The following is a 22907-nucleotide window of genomic DNA, read 5'->3' as shown; positions in this document are numbered from 1 at the left end:
TGGGCACCAGAAAGGCAAGTGGGTCCCTGTACCACCCACCACATCTTAAAAGTTTAGATAGAGACCTTAACTAGGTTGGGTCACATTTCCCAGGCAGGTGTTCTCAACACCACATCGCCATCTCAAGGTTTTGTCCTTGGAGCACCTCTGGGAATGGGAAAGGCAAGTGGACCCCGCATTCCAAGGACAGGTGCAGGGGTGGGGAGCCTCTGAGCGTCCAGGTCCCGGTCACGGGTCAAGTCACGGTCACGTCTTTTCCATGACCTTCCCCAACACTGGTTTATATATGGCCCACTCTAGTCAGTTTGGGGGAGGGGGATTTTTTTTTTTTTTTTACTGGTTTTGGGTTTTGTTTTTACAATTCAACAGTCTTTAGTTTTATACACAGTCTTGCACAACCATCACCAAAATCACTTTTAGAATGGTTTCATCCCTCCCTGCCCCCACAAGGAGCACTGTCCCCATCAGCAGACACTCTCCATTTCCTCCTCCCCAACATCTCCAGCCCGAGGCAACCACTAACCCACTTTCTCTCTCTGCAGCGGTGCCCATTCTGGACATTCCCTATAAATGGAACCAGACAACATGTAATCTTTTGTGACTCGCCTCTTCTGCTTAACATTTTCGAGACGCGTCCGTGTGGTGACAGGTGTTAGTACTTCTTTTTATTACTGAATGACGTTCCATTTGACAGATTTCACGCATTTCATGTAGCCATTCATCAGCTGATAGTCATTTGGGTTGTTTCCACCTCTGTTATGAATAATGCTGCTGTGAACATCCAAGCCCAAGTTTGCGCGTGGACATATGTTCTCCTCACTCTGGGGTGTATACGGAGGCGTGGACCGCGGAGCCATTTGGTGATTCCTTGCTTAAACGTTGGAGGGATGGCCACACTCTTCCGCGGCAGCTACGCTATGTTACATTCCCACCAACAGATGCGAGGGTTCTGACGTCTCCACGCCCTCACCAGCACTTGTTGGTCAGGCTGACACAAAAGGAACCATCAGAGTCTCCTCGCCGTAAACCTGGAGGGGTGTGGGTAGGGCTGCCTTCCACCCCGAGGGATGGACGGAACAACGTCCCCGGGGCCAACGATGTAGTGTCTGCATCAAAACCTTCAATATTTTGTGCTAGCGACTTCCCTAAAAGCTGATTTTCTTTCCCAATCTATGAGTAATTCACACCATTAAGCCACCAAAATTAAGTCACAGAATGTCCAAGTGCTTATTTCCACCCCAACTCCAATGTGGAGTTATGAAATCAGTTGAATGTATGATTAAAACCAAGAGAGGGGAGCCTGGGTGGCTCAGTCGGTTAAGCGTCTGACTCTTGGTTTTGGCTCAGGTCCTGACCTCTGGCTTTGTGAGTTCGAGCCCCGCATTGGGCCTGCTGCTCGGGATTCTCTCTCTCCCCCTCTCTCTCTTCCCCTCACCACAGAGGAAAAGGTAACTACGTGAAGGGATGGATGCGTTCTTTAACTTGATTGAGGCAACCATTTCACAATGTACATGGTGTATAAGTCATCACATTGTACGCTTACAACACACACACTTTTATTCGTCAATTATATGTCAGTAAAGCTGGAAACAGAAAGAAAAGCAAAACCTTCTTTGGGCATCCCAGATGTGAACGACACATGGTCCAGAGTAGAAGCTCCTCGGAAAACAGATGACAGGTTGCCTGGGATGTGGGGACAGGGTGAGGCCTGGATTACCAAGGGCACAAGGAAAATCCTGGACTTATTAGAGTGAGATGATACGGTTCCCCAGACTTAGGCTAAAACCCATCAAATTGCACATTTAAATACGTACAGCTCATACTGCATCACTTAGACCTCAATAAACGTATACGGTCTCAGAGGGGAAAAAAAAACAGACTTAAAAATCTCACAGATCTCTTTTCAAACAAGACAGGTCACCTGCCCTTGAGGTACTTCCCAATCTTGACACGCTGGCAACAGCCTGCTTGAAGTGAGTGCTATCTGAGGACAGCCCAAAGTACCACACAAGCCATCCGGTTGGCTCATGTTCTGATCAGCAATTTAAAACATTTGGAACGCATAAGCCTAGTGCCTCATCAAAACGTCCTCGGTTAGCCATAATTTCTCACAGTGTTCTCAATTATTTTCTAGTCAAGATTCGATATAAGAAATGGCGATGTGAAATACATGCGAATATTCTTTTTTGCAACAATAAGAAAATGAAACAAGAGACAAAGGAAAGAAGAAGGAAATCTGTGGTAGACAGAATAATGGTCCCGCAAAGACGTCCGCGTCCTAAACCCTAGAACCAGTGAACACGGCACCTGACGTAGCGGAAGAGGAATTAAGGTGGCAAGTGGCATTAAGATTGTTAATCAGCTGACCTTAAAACAGGGAGACGATTTGGATTATCCAGTAATCCAATTACCACCGGGGAAACCCAATGCAATCCCAAGAGCCCTTAAAAGCCGAGGAGGGGGGACAGAGGGTGATGTGACAGCATGATGCATTGCTGTTGCCTTTGAAGACAGAATGTGGCCTGGAGCCAAGGAATGTGGCACCCTCTGAACCTCCCGGCTCTTCCCTAGGGCTGCCAGAAGGAACAGAACTGGGTCCACACCTTGATTTTGCCCCGGTAAGACCCACTCAGACTTCTGACCTCCAGAACTGGAAGATCATAGACTTGTGTTTTCAGCCACTAAAGTTGTGGTAATTTATTACAACAGCAATAGAAAACGCCTACAAAGTCCTCCGGGGGAGGGTAAAACAGCACTGGCTTCATTGATTCACATTCTCTTAACAAATACTGCAAACTTCCCACCGGCGAAGAATTGTGTTGGCAACAGGGTACACACACGTGAAATGAAATGTGTGCCTGGTGCCCTTGAACGTGTAGCAGACAAAAAGGGCAGATCCTGGAGAAAGAGCGGTGAGGGCGGGACCCGCAATGGGGCAAAAAATTAGGGATTTTCAGTCCTCTTGGCCAAGAACCCTGCGAGACCTGCTCTACTCTTCCATCCACAAACTGCCATATTTTGCGGCCCAGACTTGGGTGAGGGCTTTCTTCCTCGCTTCTCCGCTCTCTCGGTGAAAGGGAAGGTACTTCTCTCACGGGCGCGTTGGGTCAGGCTTCCAACCCTTTCCTCCGATTATAAATGTGCAGAGCATTCGCGAGCCTCAGCCAAAGCTATAAACTTCAACCGGCCACAAGAGTGTGCACGTGAGGTGACTGCAATTTTTTCCTGCCAAACCAGAATTAGCCGGTATAGGAATGAACGAGCGTGGAGATTTGAAATTGCACCGATTGGAAGAAAGCCCGAGTTGGTTCGGGCACCTCCAAACGTACCCTTTTTAAAGCCACACGGACTGAGGCCTGGAGCTCGGAGCTCCACGACACGCTCACCTGGCCTGGCAGCGAGCGGCAGAGGAGCCTGGGCGCCGGGCGCCGAGCGCACGGAGCCGGCCGGAGAGCCGAGCCGCAGCCCCCGGCATCTCCATCCAGGATGCTGGGCGACATTGCAACAAATCTCTACGCCCAGCCGCTCAGGGGGCTCCGAGGAAAACTGCAAGTTCGCGGATCCGGGCCGGGAGCCGAGTGAGGCCGCAGCCCCGCGGGCTGCGGGCGGTGAGTGTCCCGAGGCCGCGCCGCACCGGGGGCACCCTGGACTGCGGGGGACCGCTGCACCCCGGGGACCTCGGCGAGGCGCGGCGCAGGCCCGGGGCCGGGCCGGGAAGGCTGCGGGGGGGGCGGGGGGGGGGGGGGGGGTCGCGGGCAGGGCTGCTCCGAGGCGCGGGGTCGCGAGCTGCGGGCGAGGCCACCGCGGGGCGGGCGGGGGGCCGCGGACCCGGGCGGAGCGCGGGGACGCGCGCCTCGCTCCCCCCTGCGGCCAGGGCCCCGCGCGCGTCCGGCAGGGCGCACGGGGCCCCCTGCACTCCGGCCCGGCCCCGCTCCCGCCTCCTCGAGGCCACCGTGGGACTCGAACCGGGCAGTGGCGGAGCGGAGAGGGGGACCGGGGGCTGCGGCCGGGGGACGTTCGGGGATGCGTCCCCGCGCGGGCGGCCGGGACTGCGCTCGGCCCGCTTCCCCGCGGAGCTGGCGGGTTCCGAGCCCGCCGCTGGACGCGGCTGCGCGGGATGGGGGTCTCGGGGCGCGGGGGGCGCGGGGCGAACGAGGAGCCCCTGAGCGGGGCGCGCAGGTGCTAGTCCCCCTCCGTGGGGAGGAAAGGGAGCTGGGGGAGACGGGGCGACGGGGCGAGGGGCCCGGCGCGGCCATCACCGGGCCAAACGCCGCCGAGGCCATTGGCGATGTTGAAGGAGCTGAACCCTGCTTACCAATTAACCCTTTTTCTTTCCGCGGAAAAGTTGATTCGGGTTAATTAGCAAGGGTGAGCGAGGATTATTGTCAAGGATTAGAAAGATTCCTTTTCGCCTGGTCTGACGTGTGTGTGTGTGTGTGTGTGTGTGTGTGTGTGTGTGTGTCAGGCAGAGAGACAGGGACAGAGACAGATGGTGGGGTGGATAAAACAGGTTTTGGAAACCCGCAGTCCTGGCTCCACTACCTGCTAGTTTGATCTCTAAGCTTCATCCTCCCCCCCCCCCCACCCCACCATCGACAAATAGGCTCAGTTTCCTCATCTGTGAAATGGGGACATTGATGCCAACCGGACAGGATCGGTGTGGAGAAGCCACCCAGCACAGCCCCTGGCCCATAAAAGGCATTTATATGTTTAGTTCTCCCCAGGACAGCGCGAACCCACGCTGAAAGTTTCCATTTCTTCTGCGCCGCCCTCTCTGCACTCGCCCAGCTCCCCAACGGTCTCAGCCCCAAACCTCTTCAGCCTGTTGGGCTCAAGTGCGCCCCCTAAAGGCCCAAGAGTTACTGTGCACACCAGGTCTAGAGGGCGAAGAATCCCTAAGAGCCCAATTGGAGGGGCACGCACCATCATGCTCTGTCCACCTTTCCGGAAGGTTGTAATTTCCGTTTTAACGGGGCGCTGTCCCCTTTGCTTGTCGCTTATACAGAACTCACTGCATGCTAACATCATCACAGAAGCCAAATTAAAAGCGAAAGACTTGCTTATAAAACTTACTCCTGTAACAGAGTTGTAGAAAATGGAATTGTTTTAATCTCTGATACAGTCCAGCTGGCTGTAAATTGTTTTCACCTCAACCTGTGAACACACATATATGTAGCTGGCCTCCATTTTCATAGCCTTCCCTACGTTTATGATTAATTCTTCACCATTTGTGAACTCACATTGGGGGCAAATGGAAGGTTGACTATTGGTCCCATATCTTCCCACTGCCTGCCTTCACCTTCTTCGTTTCAAGGCCCTCATGTTGTATGCTGACCTTCCAGCAGGCCAGCCTAGAATGGGTTCCATCTTTCATGTTGATCCTTAGAGGAAGCCCCACACTCTATGCCTCCGTTTACCCCAGTGTGCCCCATGCATGTTGTTTTATGCATGTGTCAGGATGTGGACAAGGTAGGAGAGCTTGAAGGCCATGTGGTGTAGAAAGACGGGGAGCCTGGGAGACAGGGTGGTCCAGAACCTTCCCCAGTTCATTCTCCCTCTCTCCCTCTCTCTCTCTCTCTCTCTCTCACTGGCTGTAGACTAGGATTATAATACTCAAATGGTTATTTTGTATCCTATAATAATATAAATGCTTAAAGCAAACTTGGGGGTGGAGGGAAATAGAAATACGTTTTTCTGTTGTCTTTTGTTTGTTTTAGTTAACGTGGTCGGACAGTAGGTTAACTGTGATTAGTCAAAACAGGAATTACTAACGGAGAGATTAGGATATGAAACTCAGATGACTCTGTTGCCTGGTAATTCCTTTAGGGACCTCCTGAGGACTGAATAGGACTTCGTTTTGGCCCCTCACCCCCCACCAGTGCTCTCTATTTGACACTAACACCACATGCACCCTTACGTCTCTTGAATAAAACTTGGCAATTAAATGCTACTCAGTGTCATTTATTTATGAACAAATAAACTGGAAATGTTGAGGCAGCTCAATGGCAACTGCATCTCTTAACCCATAAAATTAATAATTCAGTAAGACTCTAAAGTTCTTACCGTTGCTTAGGAAAATGCTTACTGTTTCAAGTCATGGGGTGAAAAACTACAACTCTTGTTGTATCATTATTTCAAGCTTTGTCGTAGATGCAAACGGACTTTCGGAAAATGCCAGGTTGTTTTGGCTTCCTGGACAGGGCTGAGCATTATCCCCCAGATTGAAAACGAGGGTGTTAGTCCTCATCTAGGCCAGTCGCACCCCTTGTCAGGCCACCTGATTCTTCTCTTTCTGGCCCCCTGAGATCCTGCATACAGGTAGCGGGGACAGAGGGAAGACAGCCACCCAACACCCCTTCTGATACCTTTGTAGGTTTATCTGCTGGGCCTTCTGCCAGGGCGGCTCTCTTCTGGCCTCTGAGCTTTGGGAAGCAAGGACTGCCTCATCACTTACCATCCTCTCGCTGCAGGGAGAGCAGGGTAGTGGCAGACTAGACTCCCCAGGGGAAGTGGCTCCCGAATCATCTGCTTTCTCTTTTACAGTCAGCCACTAATCTACAGCTGATCCCAGATAATGTTTATCATGGTTAGAAGATAGAGAGAGGGACTTTTATTTTGTTACCATAAAGTTAATATGTGTTTATTGTGATTTTTTTTTAACCAACGAGATAAATTAAAAGGAGGAAAATTACTTTAAGACCATCAGCCAAAGAACAACCTCCCTCCACATTTTTCTCTCACCATATCAAGGTTTGGCTCTTATAATTTAGGTGAATCTTGGAGGAACAGTAGAGGAACAGGAGGTTCGAAGGAGAGAAGTGGGTCCCCAAAAGTCAGATGAAGAGAAGGTCATGTCCTGAAGGTTGAGAGACTGTGCCAAGGTCAGGGAGGTGCTTTCTCAGGGCTGGAGCGCACAGGTCAAAGGTGGGGAGAGGGGAGCAGGGACCAGGGGACCAGGTGGCAGAAATCACATAGCAAGATAGCATTTTATCCCTCCCAGCTGTCTGCAAAATGAGGAGAAGAAAAAGGACCCAGGCAGAGAGGAATAATGTGGGCAGGAAGTGTTGTGGTTGAGAATTGGATGGGTGTTTAAGACCTGGGATCACTTAAAAGATAAAAATAATAATGAGAACGGGATGTGAGGGAAAAGGAAAGTCAAGATGAGCCCCAGGACAGATCCATGAAGCTGTTCTTCCACTGGCATCCTTGGTTTCCCAACACCCACTTCTTCCCAAAAAATTCTTAGCCAGAACCAAAGCCCCAGTCTGGCGAGCAGCCAGCTTTTCCTATAAAGGTCCAGAGAGTGAGTATTTTAAGTTTCATGGACCATAGAGCCTTTAAAAAAGGTAAAAACAACTCTTATCTCTGGGGTGTAGAGAAGGAAACTGTGGGCAGTGTGTGGTCCACCACAACCTACTTCTCCGTCCCCACCACCCTGTCCACACCAGGACACTGCTGAGAGAGCCCCACAATTGAAGGGATTCCGTGTGTATTTAGGATTATCGTTCGTTCCTCCTTCGTCCGTTACAGCAGAACAGTTAGTAATATCCATGTGGTGTGGTTCATAATGATCATTATTTCCTTATTTTTTCTTCTGTTTTAAAACAGTTAATTGAGGGGCACGTGGCTGGCTCAGTAGGTAGAGCAAAGAGCGACTCTTTTTATCTTGGGTCATGAGTTTGAACCCCACGTTGGGTGTAGAGATTACCTAAATAAATAAATCTTTAAAAAAATAATAAAATAGGGGCGCCTGGGTGGCTCAGTCGGTTAAGCGTCCGACTTCGGCTCAGGTCATGATCTTGCAGTTTGTGAGTTCAAGCCCCGTGTCGGGCTCTGTGCTCACAGCTCAGAGCCTGGAGCCTGCTTCCGGTTCTGTGTCTCCCTCTCTCTCTGCCCCTCCCCTGTTCACATTCTGTCTCTTAATAATAAATAAACGTTAAAATTTAAAAAAAAAATAGTAAATAAAATAATAAAATAATCAGTTGAAAATGAATCGATGTCTGTTTTTTTATTTTTTTAATTAATTAATTAATTAATTATTTAATTTACATCCAAGGTAGCATATAGTGCAACAATGATTTCAGGAGTAGATTCCTTAGTGCCCCTTACCCATTTGGCCCATCCCCCCTCCCGCAACCCTTCCAGGAACCCTGTTTGTTCTCTTACGTTTTGTCCCCCTCCCTGTTTTTCTATTTTTACTTCTCTTCCCTTATGTTCATCTGTTTTGTATCTTAAAGTCCTCATATGAGTGAAGTCATAGGATATTTGTCTTTCTCTGACTGACTGATTTCGCTTAGCATAATACCCTCTCGCTCCATCCACACAGTTGCGAATGGCAAGATTTCATTCTTTTTGATTGCCAAGTAATACTCCATTGTATCTGTATACCACATCTTCTTTATCCATTCATCCATCGATGGGCACTTGGGCTCTTTCCATGCTGTTTGGCTGTTGTCGATAGTGCTGCTATAAACATTGGGATGCATGTGTCCCTTCAAAACAGCACACTTGTATCCCTTGGATAAATGCCTAGTAGTGCAATTGCTGGGTCGTAGGGTAGTTCTAGTTTTATTTTTTTGAGGAACCCCCATCCTGCTTTCCGGAGTGGCTGCACCAGCTTGCATTCCCACCAGCAGTGCAAAAGAGATCCTCTTTCTCCGCATCCTTGCCAACATCCATCGTTGCCTGAATTGTTCATGTTAGCCATTCTGACAGGTGTGAGGTGGTATCTCATTGTGGTTTTGATTTGTATTTCCCTGATGTTGAGCATTTTTTCATGTGTCGGTTGGCCATCTGGATGTCTTCTTTGGAGAAGTGTCTATTCATGTCTTTTGCTCCTTTCTTCACTGGATTATTTGTTTTTTGGGTGTTGAGTTTGATAAGTTCTTTATAGATTTTGGATACTAACCCTTTATCTGATATGTCATTTGCAAATATCTTCTCCCATTCCTTTGGTTGCCTTTTAGTTTTGCTGATTGTTTCCTTCGCTGTGCAGAAGATTTTTATTTTGATGAGGTCCCAGTAGTTCATTTTTGCTTTTGTTTCCCTTGCCTCCGGAGACGTGTTGAGTAAGAAGTTGCTGTGGCCAAGATCGAAGAGGTTTTTGCCGGCTTTCTTCTTGAGCATTTTGACAGCTTCCTGTCTTACATTGAGGTCTTTCATCCATTTTGAGTTTATTTTTGTGTCTGGTGTAAGAAAGTGGTCCACGTTCATTTTTCTTCATGCTGCTGTCCAGTTTTCCCAGCACCACTTGCTGAAGAGACTGTCTTTATTCCACTGGATATTCTTTCCTGCTTTGTCAAAGATTAGTTGTGGACCCATACATTTGTGGGTCCGTTTCTGGGTTCTCTATTCTGTTCCATTGATCTGAGTGTCTGCTTTTGTGCCAGTACCATACTGTCTTGATGATTACAGCTTTGTAATATATCTTGAAGTCCGGAATTGTGATGCCTCCAGCTTTGGTTTTCTTTTTCAAGATTGCTTTGGCTATTCGGGGTCTTTTCTGGTTCCATACAAATTTTAGGATTGTTTGTTCTAGCTCTGTGAAGAATGCTGGTGTTGTTTTGATAAGGATTGCATTGAATATATAGATTGCTTTGGGTAGTATCGACATTTTAACAATATTTGTTCTTCCGATCCAGGAGCATGGTCTTCTTCAATTTCTTTCATAAGCTGTCTATAGGTTTCAGTGTGTAGATTCTTCAACTCTTTGGTTAGGTTTATTCCTAGGTATTTTATGGGTTTTGGTGCAATTGTAAATGGGATAGATTCCTTGAATCTCTTTCTGTTGCTTTATTATTGGTGTATAGGAATGCAACCGATTTCTGTGCGTTGATTTTATATCCTGCGACTTTGCTGAATTCCTGGATCAGTTCTAGCAGTTTTTTGGTGGAATCTTTTGGGTTTTCCATATAGAGTATCATGTCATCTGTGAAGAGCAAAAGTTTTACTTCCTCCTGGCCCATTTTGATGCCTTTTATTCCTTTGTGTGGTCCGATCGCTGAGGCTAAGACTTCCAATACCATGTTGAATTAACAGTGACGAGAGTGGACATCCCTGTTGTGTTCCTGACCTTAGAGGCAAAGCTCTCCGTTTTTCCCCATTGAGGATGATATTAACGTTGGGTCGTTCATATGTGGCTTTTATCATCTCGAGGTATGCTCCTTCTATCCCTGCTTTCTTGAGGGTTTTTATCAAGAAAGGATGCTGGTTTTGGTCAAATGTTTTCTCTGCATTTGAGAGGATCATGTGGTTCTTGTCCTTTCTCTGCATTTATTGAGAGGATCATGTGGTTCTTGTCCTTTCTTTTATTGACGTGATGAATCACATCACATGCAGATATTGAACCAGCCCTACATCCCAGGTATAAATCCCACTTGGTTGTGGTGAATAATATTTTTAATGTATTGTTGGATCCGGTTGGCTAGTATCTAGTTGAGGATTTTTGCATCCATGTTCATCAGGGAAATTGGTCTGTAGTTCTCCTTTTTAGTGGGGTCTTTGTCTGGTTTTGGAATCAAGGTAATGCTGGCTTCACAGAATGAGTTTGGAAGTTTTCCTTCCATTTCTGTTTTTTTTTGGAACAGCATCAAAAGAATAGGTGTTAACTCTTCTTTAAATGTTCCAGGGGTAGAATTCCCCTGGAAGGCTATCCAGCCCTAGACTCTTGTTTTGGAGGAGATTTTTGATTACTAATTCTATTTCTTTGCTGGGAATCAATGTCTATTTTAAAGACATTATTTAAATTGAGTAAGACATTTCATGTATTGGCTGCAAATTTCACTTTCCAAAACAAAGGTTTTCATCTTGCACTCATGCACTTGCTATTTTACATTTGAAACAACATAAAATCTCCCAAGTAGGCATAGAGAGTGACAGAAGTGAAGAACTCAAGTTCCGGTTCCTCATCTCTACGATAACCGTGCTGTCAGTTCATCTCGACCGTCCTGCTGAAGGTGGTGACATGTGGCATCACAGCAGCTGCAGACCTTCTCTGTGCCACAGAGAGATCCAACAATTCCGAACTCATAGGAACTTACTCTCAAAGCAGATGTGCGTAACTGGGGCCACCTGCGTGTCAGGGCCAACCGTATAACCAGGGGTCCTCTGAAATAGCTCCCTTGGATGATACAGTGCCTACGAAAGGATAAGTAACAGCACCATGCTGATTTGAAGCTTACAGACAGAAAATTCAAATGTAATTGTTTGAAACTTTGACCAGCAAAAGATCTTTGAGGAGAGGAGCATTTTATCAGTGATGTCGTCTGGATTTGCAGGCACATAGTGATCATAAAAAGCAGACCAACTTTTAGTGGTTTGTTGTTTTAGAGTTCTCCCCTCATGACGCTCAATGATGCTCTAATTGCCAGCTTCCGGGGAGGTGCTTCCAGCGCTCTGTCCCTGGTGCTGCACTCCCGTGACTCTGCAGCGATGCCCTGCAGGGCTCAGCACCACCTTCCAGACTCCCTGACAGTCATTGCCACTTGTAGGCAACCTGTCTCTTCCATTTTCCTGAACATTGATGCGCCTTCATAACCACCATCCTCTTCATTGTCAGCCGGTGACCTAACTTCCTACTTCACCCAAGAATTAGACCATCAGGTGTTACTTCTCATACCACTACTGGGCATGTCATCTGCATATATCCTCTGCTTCTTCTGGTCTCAGGGGACGGACTGCTCCTCCTGGTCAAGACCAATTCTCCTGTCCCACCACCTCCACGATTACTGTCTCTGTCTGTCCTTCTTTCACTCTTTATCCTCAGTTCTCATACATGCCCTCAATGATCATCCTAAAAAATAAAGATGAAACCAGAGTCCTCACCAGACCTGGCATCACAGCCCCCCTCTAGTTCCATCCAACCCCCAGGTCTCTCCTCCAAACATCTTGAGATGTATCTATGCAGAGCATGAGTCATCATGTCCGTTTCCTGTACTAACTCAGCGCTCAGCTTTCTAGTTTCCCAGGGAATGCTGGAATAGGGGTAGGCGGAATGGGTAAAAACATGTGTCTTGTGTACAAGACCTGGGTATCACTGTTATTAGAAAGCTATGTCTCCCATTGTAGAAATAATAAATTGGCCTTCTAGTTTACCAGTCTCTCCTGAGTTGGGTTCACATGAGTTGGTCTTCTGAGGCTAATCCACTCTGGCTGTACCAAACAAATGGAACGCTTGGACATGCAAAATGAGAACCAGATGCTTTGCCAAGGGCCCTACCAAGGCAAAACTACCCCGAAAGCCTGTTTAAGGCCAGATGTCTTCCTTCTGTGACATCTTTGTTGTCACTTGTCAGTCCCCATCTCAATAGTGGACACAAGGCATGGGCTTTAAGGTCAGGAATAGCTGAGTTTGATTCCTAGGTTCCGTGTAGCCAGACTTACTGGCCGTGAGAACTTGGGAAAGGCATTTCCCTTCTCTGAGTCTATTTCCATTTCTTTAAAAAATGGAAAATAACACTGACATAAAGGATGATGGTAAAGATGAAACGGGTTTCACAAAAGTGCTTGGCAGTAAAAAAGTAAGGAGTGCTCCCAAATCTGCACAATGACAAGTTGAATCTGAAGGTCTGATAGGATGAGGCCACTTTGGTTGCAAAAGGGGAGGTAGAGCTGTCCAAGGAAGATAAAGATACTTTTGGTTTGATGTACAAGGAAATTATTTGTCATGTGTATTTCAGAAAATCTTGGAAAATGTATACAAGTCATGAAGATATTGGGTATGATTTTGAAGACGACCCCAAAGATAAGAAGACGCTTAAGCCCCACCCAAACATTGACAGTGGGTGGGCTTGGATGGTGGTTCTTTCCTCCTTCTTCGTGCACATCCTCATCATGGGCTCCCAGATGGCCCTGGGAGTCCTCAACGTGGAGTGGCTTGAAGAATTCCACCAGAGCCGCGGGCTGACTGCATGGGTCAGCTCCCTCAGCATGGGCATCACCTTGATTGTGGGTACGTTCGTGTGTGAACTCTTATAAAACTGAATAATTATAAATTGACAGTTTTCCACTGTAAATATGTTTTTATACTGTTGAAACATTAGCTACTAGATGTTAATGATGGCACTATTTTTTTTTTATGGTGGCAAAATATATATAACATCAAATTTACCGTTTTTAACCACCTTTAGGTAGGGGCACCTGGGTGGCTCAGTTGGTTAAGCGTCCAACTGTTGATCTCAGCTCAGGTCATGACCTCTCGGTTCGTGAGATTGAGCCCCACATCAGGCTCTGCGTGGATAGAGAGGAGCCTGCTTGGGATTCTCTAGCTCCCTCTCTCTCTGCCTCTCACCCCTCCTTTCAAAATAAATAAATAAACTTTAAAAAATGTTGTTTAGCCACTTTTAGGTATACGGTTCATTGCCACTGAGTACATTCATCAACACCATCCATCTCCAGAATCTTTTCATCATCCGAAACTGAAACTCTGTACCCGTGAAACAGTTAACTCCCCAGTCCCACCACCACTCTGTTTTCTGTCTCTATGACATGTAAGTTGAATCATACAGTATTTGTCATTTTGTCTGATATTACTATTTGAATATTATAAAAAGTTGGAGTGTCTTAAAAACTGATCATTTAAAAAATTTTGCTTCATTCAGGGCGCCTAGATGGCTCAGTCAGTTAAGCGTCCAATTTAGGCTCAGGTCATGATCTCACAACTGGTGAGTTCGAGCTCCGCATCGGGCTCTGTGCTGACAACTCAGAGCCTGGATCCTGCTTCAGATTCTGTCTCTGTCTTTCTCTGCCCCTCCCCGACTCGTGCACTGCCTCGCTCTCTAATACAAATAAACATTAAAAAATTTTGCCCCGAACTCTGTTTTCTTGACTGCTGTAATTCATTATACATCATTACAGATGTGATGATACTTAACTACTTTAATTCTTTAATACTTAACGAATATTTGTAAAAGAAAAAAAATTTAGAGAAAACACCATAAAATCAAGCAACAATCTTATTTCAGAGTTCCAATTATTTAATTTGAGATATCAATCCTATGCTGTTGAAAAATCTACTAAGCTCCTTTTAGAAAGGTTTCTGATCTAGCTAACAGGAAGGAATAATAATATATTTTCTAGTTAAACCTGAACGCACACCAATCTGTGAAAGCAATCCGTAGGCAGTTGGAGATACCAAGCTAGACAATTATCATAAATGTAACATGTTATTATGGCCCATGGGTTTCCTTTTGGGAACTAAACAATTTTTACTCGCAACTAATACTTAATAAGCATCTCTTCCCCTTGCCTTATCTTCCCCTTGCCTTATCTCTTGAAAGTAAAAGCCACACTTTTACATCAGATTTCTCCTTAGTTTCAAGTATTCACAATATATTTTATACTAGAAACATAAATGGCCTCAAATCTTTTTCTGGTTCTGTGAGAGTTTGGGTATGACAGGCATCTGTGTGTTTGATGGAAGCCTCCCTTTTCAGTGATCTCCACGTTGGTAATTAATCACTTGAATCCGACTCAAAGATTTGTTGATCTTGGCTGGCATTCAGACAGTGTTATTGGATAATACAAACAACATTAATAATCATGGTAGTGCTAATAATGGAAAACAAGGACAAAGTGTTATTTCTCAAGATGTGTGTGGAGTAGGCATGTTTATCAAAGGGAATTAATACTAATCTTGCTTTAAAATTACATCAGGGCACCATTATGTGTGTGAGGGAATTACGGACACATCGTCTAGCCTGCAACATTAAGGAACTGACTCCTTCAACCCTGCACTGGCCGTATTAAAACAAGGACTGTCATTCGAAAAATGGAGGATGGTTTGCTTCAGTGTAGGGACAACGCTACATTTGTGTTGGATGTGATTCAGCCTTTTCAGTAGGTCACAGAAGGAAAACTGTGCTTCTAGCACACTTAACATCCGTTTTTCTTACTTTTTAAAAACTAAATCTTTAAGGGGTGCCTGGCCAGCTCAGTCCGTGGAGCATGCAACTTTTGACCTTGGGGTTGTGAGTTCGAGCCCCATGCTGGGTGTAATGACTACTTAAAAATAAAATCTTTACAAGAAACAAATCTTTAAGGGGTAGAACAAAACACTTACGGATTCAATCTAGGAAGCGCATACCCACCGCAAAAAAGAAGACTCCGCAAAAAGCCAGCATACGAAATGTCCCATTTCCAAATCATCCAATAAGGTTGTCTTAGGTACGATTTTGTGTTTCACAAGTTCTACAAAAGTAAGCAATGGAAGCCAGTCTTGAAATTATTGGAAATGATTTTGAATAGGACCCTCACAATAAGAACACCTAACTCAGAGCCATGGTGAGATGTGATTGTCCTCTTTTATTGGGAGGTAATTCAGAATTCTGTTGGAGAGTCCGTGAATTCCAGACAGCGTAATTTCAGTGCGTAGACTAACCTTTCTACAGGAAGGGTGGGTGCCTGCCGGATAAATATCTTTTGCCTCGGAAATCATAACCCAGAAACATTCATAGTTATACAAATAAAAGGTCTGTTATCTTACCATCGTCTTAAACTGCCATTCACTATCTCAAGTTGCCTGATACGGGGTGGCTGCAGATATGTAGGGGGTTTTCCAAGCCAGAAGCCCAAAAGAACATCTCTCCTTTATGTAGCACTTCTTACATGCCAAACACGCCTTATGTATATGATCTCGTTTGATCCCACAACAACGCTAGAGCCAGACCGTTGTCTCTATCTGACGTAGGAAGAACATGCAATGCTCACAGACTTTAAGCAACTAACTGAAGGTCGAACAGCCGACAAGTGTGAGGCAGGCTTCAAAGCTGGTCCACTGGACTCCAAAATCGTGTCTGCCACACCACACTGTCTGCCATTACGTGAAATGAGAACTGAAAATGGTTTTGAAGTGAATAAATATAAATTGTTTTCACTTTCTAACCATTAGAAGCATATTGGGTTTTCTCTTTTAAATTAGAAAAAACAAATCCATGGGACGCCTGGGTGGCTCAGTCAGCTGAGCTTCGAACTCTTGACTTCAGTTTCATCGTTCGTGGGTTTGAGCCCCGCATCAGGCTCTGCACTGTTAGTGCTTGGGATTCTCTCTTTCTGTCTCTCTCTCTCTCTCTCACTTTGTCCCTCCTCTGCTCGCTCGCTCTAAATAAATAGATAGATAGATACCCATGAATTACGTTACAGAGTTGAAAGCCATCTCTCTCTTGGGCAGTAGCTTGCACATGGGAAATTCAATAATTTCATTCTTGTTTCCTTCTTTGCCAGCACAGACTTTGCCAGTTTCCTGCCGAAGGTGCCAATTTTTAACAAAATGTAATCACCTCAGTCGTATCTAGAGCAGCCTTAGTGATAGTCCTTGGAATAATTCTTGGTGGAAGCCATGTTGTTAGGGGAATCTACTGGCTGCAAAAGGTTACTTACTTGCTAAGTAGATTTGGAGCAGCAGTTGTCAATCCTGACTGCACATCGGATCCCCCTGGAGAGCTTTAAAATCCCTGCCACTCACGCTGCACCTAGACCATTAAATCATAACCTCTTGGGAGGGGACCCAAACATCAGGTCTTTTTTAAAGCCCTTAAGTGACGCCAATGCTCAGCCAAGGCGGGGTGTTATTGATTCAGAGGCTCTGGATGCTCTATTGCAGGGAGGGGTTACCCCAAGAGGCCAGGAGTTCAATGAATTACCTACTTTCATCCATGATTATATGCCAAGGTCACCTCAGATTGCTTCTCTCCTCACCTGAGCTTTTTCCAACCTATGAGATGCAGGGATGGGCAAGTAATTGTGACTTCCTCATTGTGTTCCCTGCAGCTTTATTACGTGGGAAATGGGCCAAAATCAGATTCCTTCTGAAGAGGAGAGTCTGATACTGTGTAGAATCTCATTCCCAGAACACTGAATTTCTCCACAACAATGGGAATCATAGCCAGACGACCCACCAGCTCCTTTGCCCCTTGTCCTTAGACCATGTAGGGAGTTCTTTTCATTGCGGTGAAATGGTAATTTGAGCTTGGAGATTCCAGCTGGCCATCAGCAATCATTGGAAAATGGAAAGGAATCATGGGGAACCTGGGTGGCTCTGTGGGTAAAGTGTCCGACTTCAGCTCGGGTCAAGATCTCCCAGTCTGTGAGTTCGAGCTTTATGTCAGGCTCTGTGCTGACAGCTCAGAGCCTGGATTCTGCTTTGGATTCTGTGTCTCCCTCTCTCTCTCCCCCTCCCATGCTTGCACTCTGTCTCTCTCTCCCTCTCTCTGTCTCTCTGTCAAAAATAAATAAAGATTTAAAAAATTTTTGTTTTAAATGGAACGGAATCAGAAAGCTTGGGTCTGACTTCCTTTTTTTTTTTTTTTTTTTTTTTTTTTTGACTTATCTGTGTTTTGTAACCATGGAGGAATCACAACATTGCTGGGGCTGACTTTGCCCATCGCCAAGTCATATGGGACTAAACTCCGGCACAAGAGAGACGAACTGAAGGGGCAGACACTGTTACCAACTTACTGTCCTTATCAGTAAAGCAATTAATTCTATCTTTTTGATATAGGACATTCCTTCACACAGGACTGCCTGCTCTTACTTGGGAATTCCCCTGCCCTCTTTTTCCCCAAATGCTTTCTCAATGCCGTGTTCCATAAACATGCAGTATCACAGAAAAACTTGCTTCTGGGACCTTCTGTTAAATGCAAAATATGATCATGCTCCTGAACTCCTGAACATGCTTTAAAATTTTTTTCTTTTAAATGTTTATTTATTTGAGAGAGAGAGAGAGAGAGAGAGAGCACGAGGGGGGGTGGGGCAGAGAGAGAGGGAGACAGAATCTGAAGCAGGCTCCAGGCTCCAAGCTGTCAGCACAGAGCCCAACATGGGGCTTGAACTCATGAACCATGAGATCACGACCTGAGCCAAAGTCACTTAACCAGCTGAACCACCCAGGCGCCCTCTGAACATACTTTTAATAGCTTAAAAGGCCTATTAACAGCAGACTGATGAATCGTGCATTTTTTCTCTTTTTTATCCACTTATCTGAGATTTGAGTGCTGAAGTGACTGTGAGTTTAGAAAAATAAAAATATTCGTGAAGAAATCAAAGACACAGCTTCAACTTATGGCTTCTGAATTTCAGAATTATTGCCCCCAATAATTCCCTCAGATGTTTATGTCAGTGTGTTTAGTTTATATATTATTTATACCGTGTGGTTATTTTATATAAAATATATGTACTACATTAAGTTTATTCTAAGAGGCTTATCTACTGGATTATTTCCTGTATTGTGCCAGAGTTAATTAAATTAATAAATCATTACCTTCATAATTTTTAGGATTAAGCCCTCTCACAATCATTAGACAAAAAGAATTCATTAGCAAACTATGCATCCAAATATGTACATGAATATAGTTAGAGGTTTAAAGGAAAATTTTATTTTGGTTTGGACTAAAAGGGGAAGATCCTTAGAGTTCAACAAATTTTTTTTAAATTTTTGTGATGCTTATTTATTTTTGAGAGACAGAGCCTAAACAGGGGAGGGGCAGAGAGAGAGAGGAAGACACAGAATCCGATGCAGGCTCCAGGCTCCGAGCTGTCAGCACAGAGCCCGACACAGAACTTGAACCCACCAGCTGTGAGCTCATGACCTGAGCTGAAGTCGGACGCTTAATCGACGGAGCCACCCAGGAGCCCCGAGTTTAACAAATTTTTAACCTGAAATATTTCCACTGGAATATAGGTTTCCATAACTGTAAAAAGTAATAATGATCAAAAGTAAGATGATGTTTAAAATGTGCCATCTTACCAAATATTGAATGTAGCCTCACACCATAGAGCTAAAATACAGATTGCTTTTTGGATAAGGAATCACTGATCACAAGGCAAGCATTAAGCTTCTGTGACATCAGCAGTTACCACGACATCAGCAGTTACCACAAAAGCAGGAAGAAAACACAGGGGGTCGACAAAAGCTAGAGCGTCAATAGAAAGTAAGCAGTAAGGATGTGTCGCTCGATACAGTATCACTGTGATCGTGGCGTCAGCTGTGCACGGAAGCGTCTTCCTGAATCTTCTGCACGGTGTCATAAATGCATAGCCTGCTGGGGCCGGTCTGGGACTGAGAGTCGGCGGGGGCTGAAGTACACTATGAAGCGATGAGTTCTTTTCATTGTGGTTTGCATCTGGGTGTCCTCATGAACACAAGCTCTCAGCTGTTTGCTGGAAGCGTGGGAGAACTGGGAACCCCTTCCTGTACCCCCCTTAGGGCTGGAGTCAAAAACTCAGATAACAGCTAACATAAATGAGGGCAGGAGGCCAAGCACAGGACTAACGGGAAGGGTGGTGACAGTGGCAAAGTCAAGTGTGGACACAGCTACGGAGCAGCCACAGCTGTCTTGGCTGTGTGGGAAGCTACTGGGTTCTGTGTTGCCATTGGATTTGTTGTGAATGCTCTTAATTTTTAAATGTTGACAACTGATCCAAACATCTTTTAAACTACGTTCTGGATTTTTTTTTTTTAACGTTTATTTATTTTTGAGACAGAGAGAGACAGAGCATGAACGGGGGAGGGTCAGAGAGAGGGAGACACAGAATCTGAAACAGGCTCCAGGCTCTGAGCTGTCAGCACAGAGCCTGACGCAGGGCTCGAACTCACAGATCGTGAGATCTGTGACCTGAGCCGAAGTCGTTCGCTCAACCGACTGAGCCACTCAGGCGCCCCTGGATTTTTTTTAAGTTTATTTTATTTTTTTATTTTGAGAGAGAGAGCAAGCAGGGGAGGGGCGGAGAGAGAGAGGGAGTCGGGATCTCAAGCAGACTGTCGGCACAGAGTCCGATGACTTGGGCCTGAACTCCTGACCTGAGCCAAAACCAAGTCAGACGCTTAACAGACTGAGCCACCCAGGCATCCCTAAACTATGTTCTGGATTTTAAAAATGCATCCACAGGCTGAATAAGCCCATACACCACTAGTTTAGGACCTTACCTCTGTTGTGGACCAGAGAATGAACTAACTTATTTGTCTATTTATTTCAGGTCTGTCTTCCTTCAAAACCTAGAACCTTGGTTTCATGAACCAATGCGGTTACTGACACCCACTTTGCATATGCAAAGCCTTTTGCATATAAAGCAATGGGGGGGGTTGGTTCTTTGTATTTAACAGCCCTAGTAATGTTGTAGTCTTTGTCTTCAAGTGAGGATTGATTAAGAGAGCAGGAATGTAAAACACCATCCGGTCAATTCCCTTTCAATGTCAATTCCCTTTTCAATGTCAATTCCCTTTTCAATGTCAATTCCCTTTTCAATGTTCCACCACAGGACCTTTCATCGGCTTGTTTATTAACACCTGTGGGTGTCGCCGGACCGCAATAATTGGAGGGCTGGTGAACTCCCTCGGCTGGGTATTGAGTGCCTATGCAGCAAACGTGCATTATCTCTTTATCACCTTTGGAGTGACAGCTGGTAAGCATAGTGATCTTTTTTAAACTCGATTTTAAATATATCTGTTGGGCATTTTGGCAATGAATAGTTATGGAGAAAAGAGACCCATTGAAATATTGTGTCCTTCTGTCTCCTCCCCCCCCACCCCACCGTATACGCCAGGAAACACTTTTTAATATAAGATATTAAATATGCCTTGAGTGTGGAAAAACAACCTAATGAGCGCACTTGGCCTTCCTATTAGAATCTCATTAAATTTCCCATGATTGGTTCTAAGTTGCCAGTCTTCTTTCTTATGAGGAATAGGAAAGGGAAGGTGATAATACAATTCAAAATAATTCACATAGGTGAACAGACCAAATATGGAGAGAATTAATAACACAGTCTCACTTAATAACTGCAGAATGGAGCATGAATCATCGGATAATTATTTTCTCCTTCCGCCCCTTTCAAATGAGTGAAATTAGCAACAAAATCCACAGATATGTAGAGACTCTGAGAAGCAAGTCCAGAGCAGAGAGTGTCACTGCCCAGTGAATAGGTAAGAATTGGCCAGTAGGCAACGTGGTTTGCATATCCGTTCTGCAAAACACATTCCCGGCCGTAATTTCCTTTATCAACAGGTAGCAGAATTTGCAACAGATGAGTAGTTTCTTGTACACTTCTATTGCAGTGAACCAGATCTAGCCTGACTTTCCTTTTTGAGTACAGAGCTTCAATCCTGATAAATGACACCTTGATGACAGTGTTGGAAGAAGAGTTACACATTAGAATTTGGAAGTTTTGCTTTGTTTTTTTTTCCCCCCCCACTTATTATCTGTGTGACTTTGGGCAAATCACTTAACCTGCTTATGCCTCAGTTTACTTATCCGCTAAATGGGATAAGGAAGAGTGCTGGGTTTACAGGATTATTGAAATGATTGAGATAATCTGTAGAAAGCACTTGGCACAGCATTTGCCACAAAATAGAGTCCTCAGTAGGTGTTAGCTAATGTGTAATTGTTGTATAGAATGCAACGTCTTTATTATAATATAAGCTTAACTGCCTGTTTTATGATAGCAGGAGACCTGAACACAAAAACCTACCCTCCAAATAAGTTGGCAGGCTGGTTCTCTGTCAGTTACATCAATCCGCATAAAGCATTTCCGTGTCCTTCCAAGCATAGTTTGAAAACCACTGATCTGAAGGACTTGGTAACAGCTCTGAAAGAACAACTTAAGATGTTTTCCCTGAGTAGTTTAGCAACTTTCCCCCAAACGGTCCAATGAATAGAGCCAGCACTGGGATTCTGATACTATAGGTGAGGAAATAAACACTCCTGCTGAGATCAAGGAGCCACACTGGGGTCTCCAGGCAGACATATGGGGCCCCTGTAACTTGATGTGCTGGTATTTGGTTATACAGACTAGGACTTGATCCTAAAAACTGGGACTTGAGTTCATTCTCATCATTCAGAGATTTCTAGGATTAGGTTCTTTGTTTAAATGAACTTTATTTCTTGCAGTTAATTGCTTTTTGACCTTCAAATAATATTGTTTCCACATTCATTCATTCCCTTCTTCATTCACTTACATATTCAACAAATATTTCTGGGTCTAAAGAAGTAGAAGGAAAATCAGGAGGCTAATGAAAGAAAGTGTATCTTGAGCACTCTATGGCTCCCACTTTTTATACAGGAAACACTCAAAGAAAGTCCCTGAAAATAAATGTATCCACCTCACCCACAAATACATATCTAACTATACTTAACTAGAAAATCCTGCTAAATCAGTTAGCTTATATATATATATATATATATATATATATATACGCAAAACCCTGGGCTGTCATTACAATTTATGTTCGCTATCCTTCTTCATTCCAAAAAGTATTTGAGACAGATTTCTTTGTATCTCTCTCTTTTTCTGAACACCTAAACAATTAAAACCATGTAGGAATATCCTATTAGGCAGAAAAATAATGTCTGTCCGAGCAACCTTATTCAGCAGGGGGAGTCTGGATACATGTCTTCAGTTTACCAGTGCCCCATTTTCTTAGGTCTGTCTCCTGAAGACACGTTTTCCCCTATGCACACTGACCCAGGACCACAGGATTTTCTCTCCCCTTCTGGGCCTCTTTCCTCTACCCTGTTGGTAGGGCTGTAGCCCCTCCTCTGAACTTGAGTGTGGTAGAGAATTGTTCCAGGGCCCTGCCCAGGTCTGAACGTTAGCAGGGCCTTGCTTGACCCTTGGGCTCGAGCCACATATCCCTGTCCTGGGTAAGGCCTGTCCTATAAGCTTATGGAATACCCCTGCCCGTTACCGATGGCAAAGCCACCTTAGGAAAGGGGAGGATGCTGTTAACGGCATGGATAGCATAACAGGGAAATAGATATTTGCAACGTTGGGCCTGGAGGTTTTTTTCCCTCACACATGAGATTGTCTGTTATGTACACCGAGGTAGAATTAGGGCTTATGCTTAGGTACTTCCGTTCTCTTCCTATTAATCATTTGATTCTGCTGGTGTTTAGAAATCCATAACCACATTAAATTTA

The 22907-nt window shown here is 45.0% G+C and overlaps 3 protein-coding genes across 4 annotated transcripts in view; 1 reads left to right on the top strand and 2 right to left on the bottom strand.

Moving 5' to 3' along the window:
• The window catches only part of LOC122226746 (probable G-protein coupled receptor 148), a 59452-nt gene extending 40673 nt beyond the window's left edge, over window positions 1-18779 (bottom strand). Inside the window, exons 1-2 of the mRNA XM_042950423.1 lie at window positions 18740-18779; window positions 15087-15186 (exon numbers count right to left, since the gene is read on the bottom strand). The gene's annotated coding sequence lies outside the window, so the exon portion shown is untranslated. The remainder of the gene's footprint in view (window positions 1-15086; window positions 15187-18739) is intronic.
• Window positions 3181-22907, top strand: part of SLC16A14 (solute carrier family 16 member 14) — a 32982-nt gene continuing 13255 nt past the window's right edge. The window contains exons 1-3 of one of the 2 annotated variants that reach the window (XM_042950421.1): window positions 3181-3608; window positions 12678-12949; window positions 20251-20394. In XM_042950421.1, coding sequence (XP_042806355.1) covers window positions 12691-12949; window positions 20251-20394 — 403 coding nt within the window. In that variant the 5' untranslated portion in view covers window positions 3181-3608; window positions 12678-12690. Of the gene's footprint in view, window positions 3609-12677; window positions 12950-18936; window positions 19108-20250; window positions 20395-22907 lie in introns of those variants that run through there. The other variant, XM_042950422.1, reaches the window with a different exon arrangement.
• LOC122226089 (basic salivary proline-rich protein 1-like) lies at window positions 3513-4283 on the bottom strand. Its single transcript, XM_042948715.1, has one exon. It carries the CDS (start codon window positions 4281-4283, stop codon window positions 3513-3515), a length of 771 nt encoding a protein of 256 aa, XP_042804649.1.

This window comes from Panthera leo, chromosome C1, assembly GCF_018350215.1.
Source record: "Panthera leo isolate Ple1 chromosome C1, P.leo_Ple1_pat1.1, whole genome shotgun sequence".
NCBI lineage: Eukaryota > Metazoa > Chordata > Mammalia > Carnivora > Felidae > Panthera > Panthera leo.
Note: the sequence above shows the minus strand (reverse complement) of the source record. Positions and strands in the feature narration are given on the sequence as shown.